This window comes from Lepus europaeus, chromosome 18, assembly GCF_033115175.1.
Source record: "Lepus europaeus isolate LE1 chromosome 18, mLepTim1.pri, whole genome shotgun sequence".
In the NCBI taxonomy this organism is placed as follows: Eukaryota; Metazoa; Chordata; class Mammalia; order Lagomorpha; family Leporidae; genus Lepus; species Lepus europaeus.
Window position 1 is genome coordinate 1,125,493 of NC_084844.1, and position 16,501 is coordinate 1,141,993.

The following is a 16,501-nucleotide window of genomic DNA, read 5'->3' on the forward strand; positions in this document are numbered from 1 at the left end:
CTTCACTGCCTTCCCAGATGCAGTAATAGGGAGCTGGATTGGAAACAGAGCAGCCGGGACTTGAACTGGTGCTGACGTGGAATACCAGCATCATAAGCAGTGGTTTCACCCAGCTTGACCACAATGCCAGCACCAGGGAATTTTATTAAGCCTGTAGGCACCATTTAGAGAGGATGATTTTATTTTTTTAAGATTTATTTACTTACTTGAAAGGCAGAGTTATGCAGAGAGAGAAATCCTCCATCTGCTGGGTCACTTCCCAGATGGCTGCAACAGCCGTGGTGGGGCCAGGCTGAAACCAGGAGCTTTCTCTGTGTCTTCCACTTGGGAGACAGAAGCACTTGGGCCGTCTTCCACTGCTTTCCTGTGTGTTAGGGAGTTGGATCTGAAGTGGAGCAGCTGGGACTTGAACCAGCGCCCATGTGGGATGTGGGCATTGCATGCGGCAAATTAACCTGAGCCACCAATCCAGCCCCATGATTTCTTTTTTTGTTTTTTTTTTTAAGATTTATTTATTCTTTTTGTTTAAAGATTTATTTTATTTGAAAGGCAGAGTTACAGAGAGAGAAGAAGGGATAGAGAGATCTTCCATCCCTGTTCACTCCCCAAATAGCTGCAATAGCCAGGGCTGGGTCAGGCTGAAGCCAGGAACCAGGAGGTTCTTCTGGGTCTCCCATGTGCAGAGGCCCAAGGACTTGGGGCGTCTTCACTGCTTTCCCAGGCGCCTCAGCAGGGAACTAGATGGGAAGTGGAGCAGCCGGGGCTTGAACCGGCGCCCACGTGGGATGCCCATGCTGCAAGCAGAGGCTTTGCCTGCCAGCACAGCGCTGGCCCGTGATTTTGTTTTCAGGTTGGATTTTTGTCAGTGATGTTAAAGTAGTGGAATTGTCTGGCAGCACTGTGGCGTGGTGGATACAGCTGCTCCTGCGATGCCAGCAATCCACATGGGCACGGATTCCTGCCCCGGCTGCTTCGTTGTGATGCAGGTCTGCTAATGGCCTGGGAAAAGCAACAAAATGTGGCCCAAGTTTTTGGGTCCCTGCCACCACGTGGGAGACCTGGATGAAGCTCCTGGCTCCTGACTTTGGCCTGGCCCAGCACTGGCTGTTGCAACCATCTGGGGAGTGAACCAGCGTATAGAAGATATCTTTTTCTCTGTCTCTCCCTCTCTGTAGCTCTGGCTTTGAAAATAAATAAATACATCTCTAGAAGAAAATAAAAAAACCCAGAATTGTCAGACCAAGTGAGACTCAGAAAGTTTCAGAGGTTCTTGGCTGGCGCCGTGGCTCAACAGGCTAATCCTCTGCCTTGCGGCACCGGCACCCCAGGTTCTAGTCCCGGTCGGGCTCCAGATTCTGTCCCGGTTGCCCCTCTTCCAGGCCAGCTCTCTGCTGTGGCCCGGGAGTGCAGTGGAGAATGGCCCAAGTGCTTGGGCCCTGCACCCCATGGGAGATCAGGATAAGCACCTGGATCCTGCCTTCGGATTAGCATGGTGCACTGGCCGCGGCGGCCATTGGAGGGTGAACCAACGGCAAAAGGAAGACCTTTCTCTCTGTCTCTCTCACTGTCCACTCTGCCTGTCCAAAAAAAAAAAAAATTAAATTAAATAAAGAAAATGCAATGTCGTGCTTGTGACTTGGACATGCACCCGTGTTATTCTGAAATCCGGGTTGTTTCCCCGGGGAGTTCATGGGTGCGGATCGGCAGACGCTCATCTTGGCGCAGTGGGGGAGGTGAGGTGTCCGTCATTGACCACTTCATCACCAAGGCCGTTATCAGCACGTGAGCCACTGCTTAAGAGAAATTTGGGAGAGAGGAAGGGCATATCGTTATGTTCTTGGACTTGTCTGTACAAGTCATATTGAATCTGGTAAAAATTAATTAAAATAAATTTTCTTGGGGGTACTCAAACACATTCATTTCTCTAAAATAGATTTGGGGAACATTTCCTCAAATGAAAAACCTCTCCTCTGATCATAAAAATAATTTGAACCTGTTACACAAGGTCAAACAATACAGAAAAATACGAATAAGCAAGTAAGAGGCCCTTGAGATTCTACTGACTGTAAATAACCCCCGTGCCTGTGTGCACATGCACCGACAGCTACACGTGTGTACCACGTGGGGTCGTCCTGGGTTGGGGTTGCTGTAGTTCGTCATGTCTAAGACACGGCTGAGTTCCAGGAGAAACATTACTGTGTGTGCCTAACAAAGATGTGGTCACGCTGCCTTTTCCTTGTTATGATAATTTTGTACTTATAAAAAGTGTTTATATATACATTTAGAATTTATTTAAATCCTGTGTTATTGTGCATACTTAAGAAGGAATCCTAAGTCAAATTAAGGGATACGATCTCCCAGTGACCTCACAGTCAGAGACCAGCCCTCCTGTAGCATTTTAAATAAGCAGTGGTCAATGTACCTGTCTTCCAGGGTGCCCAGCACCAGCGCCCGTTCTGCAGGCACGGAACTGGTGTGCTCCCCCTTAGCACAGGCCAGCAGCAGGCCCTTCCTGCTGGACGGGTCACTTACGTGACAGGTGTGCGCACAGCCCAGGGGGTGGTGGGACATCAGGCTCATCGTTTAGTAGTTGGGCTATGAGACATTGTTGAGCACAAATTGATTTCTTTTGAGAGATGAAAATGAGGCCATCTGCTGTTTCACTCCCGAAATGGCCACAACCACAATGGCCGGGGCCGGGGCCGGGGCCGGGGCCGGGAGCTTCTTTCGGGTCTCTTCCATGGGTGTAGGGTCCCAAGTCCTTGGGGCATCTTCTGCTTTCCCAGGCGCATTAGCTTGCAGCTGGGCCTCAAACCAGCGCCCATATGGGATGCTGGCATTGCAGGCAGAGGCTTGACCTGTGCTATAGCATCAGACTTCCAATTTCAATACATACAGATTTATATAATTTTTATTGTAATAATAACACACTGGACAATTTTAATCCTTCTTACTTAACTAATTATTTGAAAGGTAGAGTTACAGAGAGAAATTTCCATCTGCTGATTCACTTCCCAAAAAGTTGCACTGACCAGGGCTAGGTCAGGTCGAAAGCAGGAGCCTAGAGCTCCATCTGGGGGCCCTTGTGGGTCTCAGGGGCCCAGGTGCTTGGCCATCTTCTGCTGCTTTTCCCAGGCGTGTTAGCAGGGAGCTGGGTCGGAAGTGGAGCGGCCAGGGCTGGAAGCGCACTCACATGATAGGCTGGCGCTGCAGGCTGCGGCCTGACTCACTGTCACACAGTGCTGGCCCCTTCACCAGCTGTGCACTCCAGGAGTGTCAGGTATATTCATGTTGTTGTGAAAGTGACCACCAGAAAATGTTTACCATACAAACCTAAAGTCCTGTACCCGTTAAGTAGCTCCCCCTTCGCCTGCCACAGCCCCTGGTAACCACTTTCTACTTTCTCTTGCTGAGTTTGAATACTTCAGGTGTCTCACATCCATGAGTTTGCCATTCATGTTTTTTTTTTTTTTTTTTTAATTTATTTAAAAGGCAGAATGACTTGGAGAGACAGAGAATTTTTCTCCTTGCTCACTTGCTTGTCAGATGTCTTCAGTAGCCAGGAACCAGGAACTCTGTCTGGGTCTCCTACACGGGTGGCAGGAACCCAAGTGCTTGGGCCATCAGCTCTGCCTCGCGGGGTGTGCGTTAGCCGAGAGCTGTATCGCACTGCAAGTGCGGGGCGCACGCTGGCACTGTCAGGGGTGCAGGCATCAAGTGGTAGCTCCGCCTCCCGAGCCACAGCGCTGGGTCCTGTACTTGTCTTTAATAATTTGGCTGTACATCTGTTCTAATAAATGGGCTTTGAGGGCCGGCGCCGTGGCTCACTTGGTTAATCCTCCGCCTGTGGTGCTGGCGTCCCATATGGGCTCCGGGTTCTAGTCCCGGTTGCTCTTCTTCCAGTCCAGCTCTCTGCTGTGGCCCGGGAGGGCAGTGGAGATGGCCCAAGCGCTTGGGCGTTGCACCTGCATGGGAGACCAGGAGGAAGCACCTGGCTCCTGGCTTCGGATTGGCGCAGCTCCAGCCGTGGCGGCCATTTGGGGGGTGAACCAACGGAAGGAAGACCTTTCTCTCTGTCTCTCTCACTGTCTGTAACTCTACCTGTCAAGTAAAAAAATAAAATAAAATAGCCGGCGCCGTGGCTCAATAGGCTAATCCTCCGCCTTGTGGCGCCGGCACACCGGGTTCTAGTCCCGGTCAGGGCACCGATCCTGTCCCGGTTGCCCCTCTTCCACGCCAGCTCTTTGCTGTGGCCAGGGAGTGCAGTGGAGGATGGCCCAGGTGCTTGGGCCCTGCACCCCGTGGGAGACCAGGATAAGCACCTGGCTCCTGCCATCGGATCAGCGCGGTGCGCCGGCCGCAGCGCGCTACCGCGGCGGCCATTGGAGGGTGAACCAACGGCAAAAGGAAGACCTTTCTCTCTGTCTCTGTCTCTCACTGTCCACTCTGCCTGTCAAAAAAAAAAAAAATAAATAAATAAAATAAAATAAAATAAAATAAAATAAAATAAAATACATGGGCTTTGAAAGGCCTCCTGGCCCTCACCCCTGCAGCTGTGCGTGGTGCGCTGTGGAGCTCTGGTCCCGTCTCCATGGCCTTAGCACTGATGCAGGTGCAGTTTGGGTTCCTGTGAGGCCATCTGCTGCTTCTCTCTCTAGAGCCCTGTGTGGTCCTGTCGCGGTCCTGGCCTTGCTCCCCGCAGGGCCCACCTGCGTCGTCCCGTGGGAGCTGCTAGCCCACACCTCCCCTGCACCTGTGACCTGCCCTTCTCTAGAACACTGGGCTGCTGCTTGAAGTAGAACACAAAGCAGGAAGTACGTGGGGAATCTGCACAGCCAGATGTTGAAGCAGATGTGCGCGTGGAGCTGGGGCCGCCTGCCTTCTGGTTCCACCTCGGTGCGCAGTTGCTAAACCCTCACGTTAGATTTGTGTGTTTGTTAGTTTGTTTTTTAAAGATTTACGTATTTGAAAGAATGACAGAGGGAGATCATTTGCCCACTGGTTCACTCCTGGAAGGCCGCAGTGGCTGGCTGGGCTGAAGCCGGAGCCCCTTACTTCAGCTGGGAGTCCTGCGTAGGTGGCAGAGTCCCTGGCACTTGTTCCATCTTCCACTACCCAGGTGCATTAGCAGGGAGCTGGATTGGAAGTGGAGCAGCCAGGATTCGAACCGGTGCTCTGATATGGGATGCGCTGCTTAATACTGGGCCCCGTAAGATTTTTATTTTATTATTTTAGATTTACTTATTTATTTTAAAAGTTAGAATCACAGAGAGAGAAGGAGAGACAGAGAGAGGTCTTCCATCCACTGATTCACTCCCCAGGTGGCTGCAACAGTCGGAGATGCACTGATCTGAAGCCAGGAGCCAAGAGCTTCTTCCAGGTCTCCAACGAGGGTGCAGAGGCCTAAGGACGTGGGCCATCTTCCACTGCTTTCCCAGGCCATAGCAGAGAGCTGGATCAGAAGAGGAGCAGCTGGGACTCGAACCAGTGTTGGGCCTTCTTTTGTTGCTTTTCCCAGGCCATTAACAGGGAGCTGGAAAAGAATTGGAGCAGCGAAGACATGAACCAGCGCCCATATGTGATGCCAGCATCGCAGGTGGTGGTGCCGCCCGCCAGGCCACAGTGCCAGCCCCATGGTTTTTCTTGATGCCCAATGCGTTCTGTCTAGCTGATGTCGCAGAGTTCGTAGCAGCAGTCACTTTCACTGCCTGTCCTGTGTGAAACGTAGCCGCCTTTGAGTCCAGTGGCCTGGCCCTGAGTTCACAGGGAGCCACTTGGATTCAAAAGCACTGCCTTGGGGTCTGCGAGGCGTAGCAGGTCAAGCTGCCAGAAGGTACTGGAATCTAGGGGCCGGCGCCGTGGCGTGGCGGGTAAAGCCGCTGCCTGCAGTGCCAGAATCCCATTTGGGTGCTGGTTCAGTTCCTGGCTGCTCTGCTTTCCAATCCAGCTCTCTGCCATGGCCTGGGAAAGCAGTAGAAGATGCCCAAGTGCTTGGGCCTCTGCACGTGCATGCAAGACCCGGAAGAAGCTCCTGGCTTTGGATCGGCTCAGTTCCAGCCATTGCGACCAATTGGGGAGTGAATCAGTGGATGGAAGACCTCTCTTATCTCTCTCTGCCTTTCCTTCGCTCTCTGTCTAACTCTGACTTTCAAATAAATAAATAAATTAAAAAAAAAAAGACACTGGCATCCATATGGGTGTTAGTTGGAGACCGGCTGCTGCACTTCTGATCCAGCTCCCTGCTGTTGGCCTGGGAAGAGAGCAGAAGATGCCCAAGTCGTTGGGTCTCTGCTCACATGGTAGACTCAGAAGAGGCTCCAGGCTCCTCTCTTTCTGTCTCTGACTCTAGGTTTCAAATACATAAATAAATAAATATTTAAAAGAAAAGAAAAAGTGCTGGCTGTGTCACACCCTCCGCACTTAGGAAACTGCTTTTCCTATGTGGTAGTAACTTTCGTACAGCTAAAGCTTCCGCCAAGAGACTTCCATTCTTAGCAACAGCTTGCAGTGTTTTGTCTACAGAAAATCGTTATTTTCTGTTTTTGCAGAATAGGTGAAATGCCACAATATGTTAATTTCAATTTGTATCTAAGCTGTTTCAGAGAAAAGTCAAATGTATTTTTAGTTGTTGTGCCTTTTTTGCACTTGGTAGCCAGGTTCCACGGTCTTTAGTTCCTAGTGCTTTATTTTATTGAAATTACCACTATTAGCTTGGTAAAACATACATAGTCACATGGTATCACATGCTGTCAGGTAGTATCACATACATGATATAAATCCTTTTTACTTTAAGGTTTATTTATTTATTTGAAAGGCAGAGTTGCAGAGAGAGGAGAGACAAGGGTCTTCATACGCTGGTTCACTCTCCAAGTGGCTGCAATGGCCAGGGCTGGACCAGGCCAAAGTCAGGAGCCAGGAGCTTCTTCCGGGTCGTCCGTGTGGGGCAGGGGCCCAAGGATTTGAGCCATCTTCTTCTGCTTTCCCAAGCACATTAGCAGGGAGCTGGATCAGAAGTGGAGCAGCTGGGACTGGAAACCCATACTTACAGGATGCCCATGCAGCAGGCGGTAGCTTTACCTGCTGTGCAAACTTACCTAACATGGCCAAGATCTTGTGCTTTTCGACAATGACTTTTCCCATTTTAATTGACACCTGCATGAGACTACGTTTTCCTGAAAAGCATGAAATCATGAAAGGAATTTGACTAACAAAGATGAGCAGTTTATAGTCCTCTGAGCTTTTTTTTTTTTTTAAAGCTTTATTGATTTATTTGGGGCTGGCAATGTGGTGTAGTGGGTAAAGCTGCCGCCGCCTGCAGTGGCAGCATTGCACGTGGGTGCCAGTTCAAGTCCCTGCTGCTCCACTTCCTTTTTTTTTTTTAAACTTTTATTTAATGAATATAAATTTCCAAAGTACAGCTTACAGATTACAATGGCTTTTCCGCCCCATGCTCCACTTCTTTTTTTTGTTTTGTTTTGTTTTGTTTTTGACAGGCAGAGTGGACAGTGAGAGAGAGACAGAGAGAAAGGTCTTCCTTTTGCTGTTGGTTCACCCTCCAATGGCCGCCGCGGCTGGCGTGCTGCGGCCGGCGCACCGCGCTGATCCGATGGCAGGAGCCAGGTGCTTCTCCTGGTCTCCCATGGGGTGCAGGGCCCAAGCACTTGGGCCATCCTCCACTGCACTCCCTGGCCACAGCAGAGAGCTGGCCTGGAAGAGGGGCAACCGGGACAGGATCGGTGCCCTGACCGGGACTAGAACCTGGTGTGCCGGCGCCGCAAGGTGGAGGATTAGCCTAGTGAGCCGCGGCGCCGGCCCATGCTCCACTTCTAATCCAGCTCTCTGCTGTGGCCTGGGAAAGCAGGAAAAGATGGCCCAAGTCCTTGGGCCCCTGCACCCACGTGGGAGATCCGGAGGAGGTTCCTGGCTCCTGGCTTTGGATCGGCCAGATCTAAAACAGATCTGGCTGTTTTAGCTACGTGGGGAGTGAACCAGCGGATGGAAGCCTTCTCTCTCCCTCTCCCGCTCTACCTCTGCTTCTCAAATAAAGAAATAAATCTTTTAAAAAAGCTTTATTTATTTGAAAGGCAGAATGACAAGAGAGAAGGAGATTTTCCTTTTTATTTTAAGATTTATTTGAAAGAGTTACAGAGAAAGAGATCTTCTGTCTGCTGGTTCACTCCCCAGATGGCTACAAAGGCTGGGGCTGGGCCAAATCCAGGAACCTGGAACTCCATCTGGGTCTGCCATAGGGGTGGCAGTGGCTCAAGAAGTTGGCCCATCCTCCACTGCCTTCCCAGGCGCATTAGTAGGGAGCTGGATTGGAAGTGAAGCAGCTGGGACTCAAACTGGTGCCTTAGTGGATGCTGGTGTTGCAGGCACTGGCTTAATGCACTGGCCCCAGAAAGAGATTTTCTGTCTGCTGGTTCATGCCCAAGTGATTCAGCAGTCGTGCCTGGGCCAGGCCACAGCCAGGAACCCTGTCCACTTCTCCCACATGGGTGGTCGGGGCTCAAGCATCTTGGTCATGTCCTCCTGCCTTCCCAGAAGGAAGCTGGATTAGACTCAGTCGCCTGGGGCCAGCACTGTGGCACAGTGGGTACAGTTGCCACCTGTGAGGCCAGCATCCCATATGGGCACCAGTTCAAGTCTCAGCTGCTCCACTTCTAATCCAGCTCTAATCCCTGTTAGTGTGCCTTTGAAGGCAGTGGAGGAGGGCCCAAGTGTTTGGGCCCTTGTAGCCATGTGGGAGACCTGGAAGAATCTCCTGGCCCCTGGCTTCAGACTGGCCCATCTTTGGTGGTTGCAGCCATCTGGAGAGTGAACCAGTGGTTTCTCTCTGTGACTCTTTCAAGTCAATAAATGAATAAATCTTTAAAAAAGAAATAAAAGGTTGCAGAGCAGCTAGGACTTGAACAATCATGGTGATAATGAGGGCTTCTCCTGCTGCTCCGAGGCCCTGGCCTCCACTGGGTGTTTTCGCCCTCGTGTCTAAGATGCGTGTGTGGTGTGCCGATGCTTGGCTTCCGCAGTAAACCTCTGTTGTTTTGGGCTTATTTTAGGTTGCAAAGGAATTCGGCTTCCAGAATAACGGCTTCTCAGTTTACATCAATAGAAACAAGACTGGAGAGATAACGGCTTCATCGAACAAGTCCCTCAGCTTGCTGAGGATCAAGTAAGTGTGCCTGGAAGAACCGGGACAGCCTGCTCACGTCCGTTCCATGATTGTGGTCCTGCTAACTGATGGAGATACCAGGCTGTGTGGCTGGCCAGCTACTCAGCTGTCCCTGAATCTGGACTTTGTGGAGCTTTGGGGAGTGTGTCACTTAGGAGAAAGTCAGAGTTGGCACTCAGCTGGTTCTCTGTGGGCAGTGGCCTTGAGCGTGACCATGTGCTAGTCTGTCATGTTGGCTGTTTGTTGGGGAGGGGCCCAGTGTCCACCCACAAAGCCTGCAGAGGCCCCTCAGCACCCCACCGTTTGTGCGTCAGGTTGCGTGGCGTGCATTCCCGTCAGTTTGTCTGTTTTGTGCTGTGAGGGCCGTGTTGGAGAGGCTGTGGCAGACAGGGTGGTCTGCGGAGCCGTGCGGAGCCGGCGCGGGTGTGCTGGCTGTGGCTGCAGCAGAACCCCAGGCGTGAGGCAGCCCTCTGCTGGCGCCGGCCTGCCCTGTGTGTCCGCCAGTCAGAAGAATGGGCTGTTGGGCAGTTTGGTCACTTTAAGCTTCACAAGCTGGTGTACCTAGGGGCAGACAGACAGGTGTGGTGTTCAGTTACTCTCAGTTCATCGTCTGTTGAGTTTGTAAAGGGCTGTGAACGTCGAGCCCCGTTTCTCATGACGGTTACGCGTGTTTGGCTTGTGTGTCTTGGTGAAGCTGCACTCGGCAGCGCAGTGCCGACACGTGGTGAGCACTGGAAGACAGTGGCGTGCTTTGTGTGAGTGTTGGCTTTGTGGCCGGATGCCTCCCTGCAGGATCTCCCCGGGCATTTCAGACGGCCTCTCGCTGGCTCACCTGTTCTGTTCCATTGTTCGCTGATACTCTGCATCTAGGCTTATTCCCGTGCCTGGGTCCGTGGCAGTCTATAGCTGTTTACTGTTCTCTCCATGCTTGCTTGGGGTGGTTTGCTTCTCTTGAATACTTAGTTTTGTAGATGTTTTTCAAGGGTTATATTTGGTTGTGGGACTGCCAAGTTTTGTGGCTTTTCTCTGGAGAAAGTGCGCATCTCATTTATTGTCACAAGGGGGTGCTGTGCGGCCATGACCGTGTCCGGCCTGTCTGTGGGCTCCTGGAAGCAGCTGTTTCACCCCGGAGTGCGGGCAGAGCAGGCCCCTGGAGGGTCGGGTCTCAGAGCTGCCTTTTTCCCTGGAGGTGGAGGCGGGGTTTTCTCCCTGGCTGCTGTTGGCAGCTGGTGGATTTCCCAGCGGCCCACGCCCTCGTGACGGCCTGGGTCTCTGTGAGCCTCGGGTCAGCTGCCCGTCTTGGGCAGGGAGCTCACAGCTGCAGGCTCCTAGCTGTGGCCTTGGCCTGGGGGGAGCTCCCTGTCCGTTGCTGTTTTTGTTGGGTTCACTGCTGGGTTTGGGGTCTTGGGGGGTTTCCTCTCCTTTCTTTAGCGATCAGCAGTGTATTTTCAGGTATTTTTGTTAAAATTGATTCTGGTGGGCAGATATTTGGAAAAATTTGCTACACTGCTGGAAACAGAAGTCTTTTTTTTTTTTCTTTTTTTTTTTTTTTTTAATTGGAAAGGCAGAAGTTACAGAGGAGAGGCGGAGAGAGAGAGAGGGAGAGAGGTCTTCCATCCACTGGTTCACTCCCCAATTGGCTGCAACAGCCAAGCAGGAGCCAGGAATTTCTTCCAGGTCCCCCACGTGGGTGCAGGGCCCAAGCACTTGAGCCGTCTTGCGCTGCCTTTCCAGACGCATTAGCAGGGAGCTGGATCAGAAGTGGAGCAGTTGAGACGCGAACTGGCATCCGTAAGGGATGTGGGTGCTGCAGGCTGGGGCTGTACCTGCTGCACCACAGCGCGCCCCCCCACCCCCCGAAGAAGTCTTTGATCTCAGTGTGACAAGACCCTCCAGGGAGCTGTCCAGGAGAGGGAGAATCGCATGGGCGTCTGGCCATAGGCAGTTGCTGCTGTCAGTCATGGTGGGAGATGAGATGTCGCCCTTCAGTGTGGGAACTGCCGGTTGCTTATAGAGCAGCCTTGGTGGGGTGCGTTATGCAGCCACTGAAAGTAGCATTTGCTGTTGCCCAGCAGTTAAATTGGGTGGGTTTCAAGAGGGATTGTGTGTTGAAAATGCAGTATCTCCTGGGAATCCTGTTTTGTAAGGCAGTAACCACCCTGTGGTGTGTGTACGGGTGTGTGTGAGTGTGAGAGAGGGTAGCTGGGAACGGGAGGATCCAGTGTGGGAGGGGAGGGCTGAGCAGAGGAAGGGAGGGGCTGCCCCACACTGGATTTGTGTACGCGCATTTCAACAATTGAGGTGAAGTTGAGAGAATTTGAGGTCCCAGGCCCTGCTGCTGGTCTGTGCAGTGCCGAGAGAATAGGTGAGGTGCTGGGAGAGAATTCTGGTCCCCTCACCTCAGAGACTTGGTTGTGCCAGTTGCCGTCTGCAGCTCGGCTTGCAGAGCCGAGGGAGGCACTGACCCGCTGTCGTCTCAACAGGCACGGCGATTTGTTGTTCCTGTTTCCCTCGAGCCTGGCTGGGCCCTCGTCTGAGATGGAGACGTCCACCACGCTGGGGCTGAAGGCCTTGGGCAGCACACACGTGGTGGAGGATGAGATCGACCAGTACCTCAGCAGGCAGGACGGGAAGATCTACAGGAGCCGAGACCCCCAGCTGTGAGTGCTCCGGGCTCTGAGGCTCACGGGTGGCGCTCCCGGGTCCCTGCCACGCGCTCCTCGCTGGGTCTGGCGAGGAGATGCGCGTTTTCAGCGTGGCTGTCTGCTTTCAGACTGTGTTTCACCTCATGTTGTCTTGCTAGGTTTTAGCAGCTTGAGTCTGCACATAGTAAGTTTGGACATTTCGAATGCTAAGAGAGCCGCTGATGTCCAGGTGTCTAGGGGAACCACGCCTTCTTCAGTCGGTATTTACCTGATGTCCCCCAGAGATGCTGTCCTCCTGTCCCTGCCCCTCCTGCAGGCTGGAGCCCAGGACGGCGGACAGGGCTGCAGTGCCCATGGTGGACGCTGCCCAGGACAGGGCGCGTGTCCGGGGCCTCACGTGGAGCAGTAGTGTGGCTGTTGTTGATGTGCTCATTCTTTCCAGGCTTGTGCACACACACTCGCGATTTCTTTATTTGAATGGCAGAATGACAGAGAAAGTCAGAGAGAAGAGGGAGTTATCTTCTACCTTTTGGGTCACTCCCCAAATGGCTGTAGCAGCCGTAGCCAGGAGCTCCATACCTGTCTCCCACATGGGTAGCAGAGACCCCAAGTACTTGAACTTGAGTCATTACCTGCTGCCTCCCAGGTGCTTTAGCAGGCCGCTGAATCAGAAGTGGAGCTGATCTGTTCTGTGGCCTGCGAAAGCAGAAGATGGCCCAAGTCCTTGGGCCACACTGTACCCGCATAGGAGACCCGAGAGAAGCTCCTGGCTCCAGGCTTCGGATCGGCGCAGCTCTGGCCATTGCAGCCAGCTGGGGGGTGAACCATCAGATTGAAGACCTCTCTCTCTCTCCCCCCCTCCCTCCTCCCTCTCTTTCCCCCTCTCCCTCCCTCTCCCTCCCTCTCCCCCTCTCCCTCTCTCCCCCTCTCTCCCCCTATCTCCCTCTCTCTCCCCCCCCCCCTCTTTCCCCCTTTCCCTCCCTCTCCCTCCCTCTCCCTCCCTCCCCCTCTCTCTCCCTCTCCCCCTCTCCCTCTCCCTCCCTCTCTCTGTCCCTGTCCCTGCTTCTCCTCTGTGCAACTCTGACTTTCAAATAAATAAATAAATATTAGGAAAAAAGAAAAAAAAAAAGGCGCTCAGGCTCAGCCCCAGGCACTCTGATACAGGGTGCAGACGTCCCAAATGCAGGCTTAACCGCTGTGCCACGATGCCTGTCCCCATAAAAGTCTTCGTTTTTTGTTTTTTTTTTTTAAAGATTTATTTATTTAAATGAAAGGCATACGGCGCCGTGGCTTAACAGGCTAATCCTCCACCTTGCGGCGCCGGCACACCAGGTTCTAGTCCCGGTTGGGGTGCTGGATTCTTTCCTGGTCGCCCCTCTTCCAGGCCAGCTCTCTGCTGTGGCCAGGGAGTGTAGTGGAGGATGGCCCAAGTGCTTGGGCCCTGCACCCCATGGGAGACCAGGAGAAGCACCTGGCTCCTGGCTTTGGATCAGTGCGATGCGCCGGCCGCAGCGGCCATTGGAGGGTAAACCAACGGCAAAAAGGAAGACCTTTCTCTCTGTCTCTGTCTCTCACTATCCACTCTGCCTGCCTAAATAAATAAATAAATAAATGAAAGGCATAGTTACTGAGAGAGAAAAAGAAAGAGATTTCCATCCGCTGGATCACTCCCCAAACGGCCTCAAAGGCTAGGGCTTGGCCAGACTGAAGCCAGAAAGTTCTTGTAGGTCTCCCACATGGATTCAGGGGCCCAAGCACTTGGGCCATCTTCTGCTGCTTTCCCAGGCACGTTGGCAGGGAGCTGGATCGGAAGTGGAGCAGCTGGGAAATGAACTGGCGCCCGTGTGGGATGCCGGCAGGGCAGGTGGTGGCTTACCCATTACTCCGCAATGCTGGCACCTCCTTTTTTTAGGATTTATTTATGTATTTTGAATGAGTTACAGAGAGGAGAGACAGACTGGTTCTCCATTCACTGGTTCAATCCCCAGATGGCCACAGTGGCCACTGCTGGGCCAGGCCGATGCTGGGAGCCATGACTTTGTCTGGGTCTCCCACGTGGGTGCCTGGGGCCTAGACACTTGGGCCATCTGCAGCTGCTTTTCCCAGGTGCACTAGCGGGAGCTGGATGGAAAGTAGAGCAGCCAGGATATGAGCTGGTGCCCCTGTGAGATGCCGGCATTGCAGGTGGTAGCTTTTCCTGCTGCATCACCACTCCAGCCCTCCCACATAACATTCTTACGTGTTTGTGCATTTGTTTATTTTAGGTTATTTTGAAGTTCTTTTTTTTTTTTTTTTTTTTTTGGACAGAGTGGATAGTGAGAGAGACAGAGAGAAAGGTCTTCCTTTTTGCCGTTTGTTCACCCTCCAATGGCCGCTGCGGCCGGCGCATCACGCTGATCCGAAGCCAGGAGCCAGGTGCTTCTCCTGGTCTCCCCTGCAGGTGCAGGGCCCAAGGACTTGGGCCATCCTCCACTGCCTTCCTGGGCCCTAGCAGAGAGCTGGCCTGGAAGAGGGGCGACCGGGACAGAATCCGGCGCCCTGACTGGGACTAGAACCCAGTGTGCCGGAGCCGCAAGGCGGAGGATTAGCCTGTTAAGTCACGGCGCCAGCTATTTTGCAGTTCTTTTTAAAGAAACCAATTAGAAATGTCTGAGTTGACGCTCAGTGATGTGATGTTCTCTGGCCAATGGTTGCCCTTTCAGTTTTGATTTTTTTTTTTTTCTAAAGATTTATTTATGTATTTGAAAAGCAGAGTTATAGAGAGGCAGAGGTATAGAGAGGGAGAGGTCTTCCATCTACTGGTTCACTCTCCAGATGGCCACAATGGCCAAAGCTGAGCCGATCTGAAGCCAGGAGCTTCCTCCTGGTCTCCCATGGGGTGCAGGGCCCAAGCACTTGGGCCATCTTCCACTGCCTTCCCAGGCCACAGCAGAGAGCTGGCCTGGAAGAGGGGCAACCAGGACTAGAACCCGGTGTGCCGGTGCTGCAGGCGGAGGATTATCCTGGTGAGCCGCGACGCCGGCCGGTTTCTGACTTTAAGCGCCTCACTACAGGTGTGACAGGTGTGACACTGGGACTGGGGGGTCCAGACGTGGCACCAGCACGTCAGAGTCAGAGTCCCAGATGCGGCTCTGCTGCAGGTGGCCTGAGCTGCTGTGCGGCCCCTGATCCCACGTGGCCTCCCGCCGTGCTCGCCGTCAGCACCCACGCGGGTGCCCTCTCCACCTGCATCTGTGGCCGTTAGGTTCCTATAGAGCCGTGTGTGAATTCTGTCCTGCTGTCTGTCAGAGCTCAGGACTTGCACGTGTCTGTGCGTCTTGACCGCACTGTGACTCAGCCTTGGGGGTACCGCCCAGCTCCCCCTGCACCCCACACCTTTACTCTGTGCACTTGAGTTCCCAAGTTTCTGTGACCCAAAATGAAACTCACGGAGCAAGTTCTTCGTGCATTTTTGTAAAACACGATGAAGTAGGTGTTTCTCAAGTTTGGCTTTTGTTTATGCTGTCAACGTACCAGCTCTCCTGTTCACTTAACATTTTCATTTAAATTGAACTTAAATCCAGTAACATTTTCTTGTAGTTCGTGTCATTTTCAGCGTTTGATATCTGAAACACAGGTTTGACGGACTGGCCAGTTTTTTCTGATGCACATCAAATTAAGTGTTGACCTGTTGTTAAAATTGCTCAGCCACGTGCCCTGTGGGCCAGGGAGGCGCTGTGCTGAGTGTAAGCTCATGTCCACTGCCTCATCACCGCTCTCCCCTGCCCTTGTCAGGTGCCGCCACGGCCCCCTGGGGAAGTGTGTGCACTGCGTCCCTCTGGAGGTGAGTGTGCGCAGCGCGGGGCGGGCGGGCAGAGTCGTCTCGCACCCCGAGTCCCCGCACTGGGTACTGGTGGAGAAAAGAACTGACCTGTTTACTGCCCTGGGCCTAGTGTCCCCACGGGTTCAGGCTGCCCGAGGAAGCTGAGCCCCTGCTTATGGAGGGTGGAGTGTAAGTGGCTGAAGTCTAAGGGCAGCGTGCAGGGCTCGCTGGACAGCGGGCCCGTGGGCGTGTGCACTGGCCACCTTGCTCTGCCTCTCACCGCCTCTCTGGCTTGTCCCGGTGAGACGGAGCTACTGTAGTAGTGCTGGCTGGTGACGGGTTAACGCCGAGTGTGTGGCACCAAGGCCGGCGTGATTCTCCTCACGAAGCTTCTCTTCATCTTTGACTTCGTGTTTTGTGTCATTTTTCTGAAACTTATTTACTTAGAGTGTTTATGTTTAGTAGAGATTCCTTTTAATCTTGAAAAGGTAACTGGTGTACAAAGAAAGATCTGGCCTGACCTAGAATAAGTGAGAACCCAGCACCCATTTCCCTCACTGTCCCTTTGCACCCTGCCTCGTGGGTTGCGTGGCTCCCAGGGCCTGTCCTGCGGGCCCTCCCCATCCTGTGTCCCCCAGGCAGGGGACCGCTGTCTGACTGCGTGTGTTTCGCAGCCTTTCGACGAGGACTATCTGAACCACCTGGAGCCGCCCGTGAAGCACATGTCCTTCCACGCCTACATCCGGAAGCTGACTGGAGGGGCCGACAAGTAAGCAGCCTGCGCGGCCGTCCGTGGTGCTGGTAGCCTGGGCGTGTGCGTGAGGAGGGTAAAGCTCAGAGTGAAGTTTGCCACTTTGCAGGAGAAAACGTGGCTGGGTCGAG

The 16,501-nt window shown here is 53.1% G+C and overlaps 1 protein-coding gene across 1 annotated transcript in view; it reads left to right on the forward strand.

Annotated features, from left to right (window-relative positions):
- Positions 1-16,501, forward strand: part of NPLOC4 (NPL4 homolog, ubiquitin recognition factor) — a 67,519-nt gene that overhangs the window by 7,660 nt on the left and 43,358 nt on the right. Inside the window, exons 3-6 of the mRNA XM_062175399.1 lie at positions 9,060-9,172; positions 11,656-11,832; positions 15,592-15,640; positions 16,294-16,388. Coding sequence (XP_062031383.1) covers positions 9,060-9,172; positions 11,656-11,832; positions 15,592-15,640; positions 16,294-16,388 — 434 coding nt within the window. The remainder of the gene's footprint in view (positions 1-9,059; positions 9,173-11,655; positions 11,833-15,591; positions 15,641-16,293; positions 16,389-16,501) is intronic.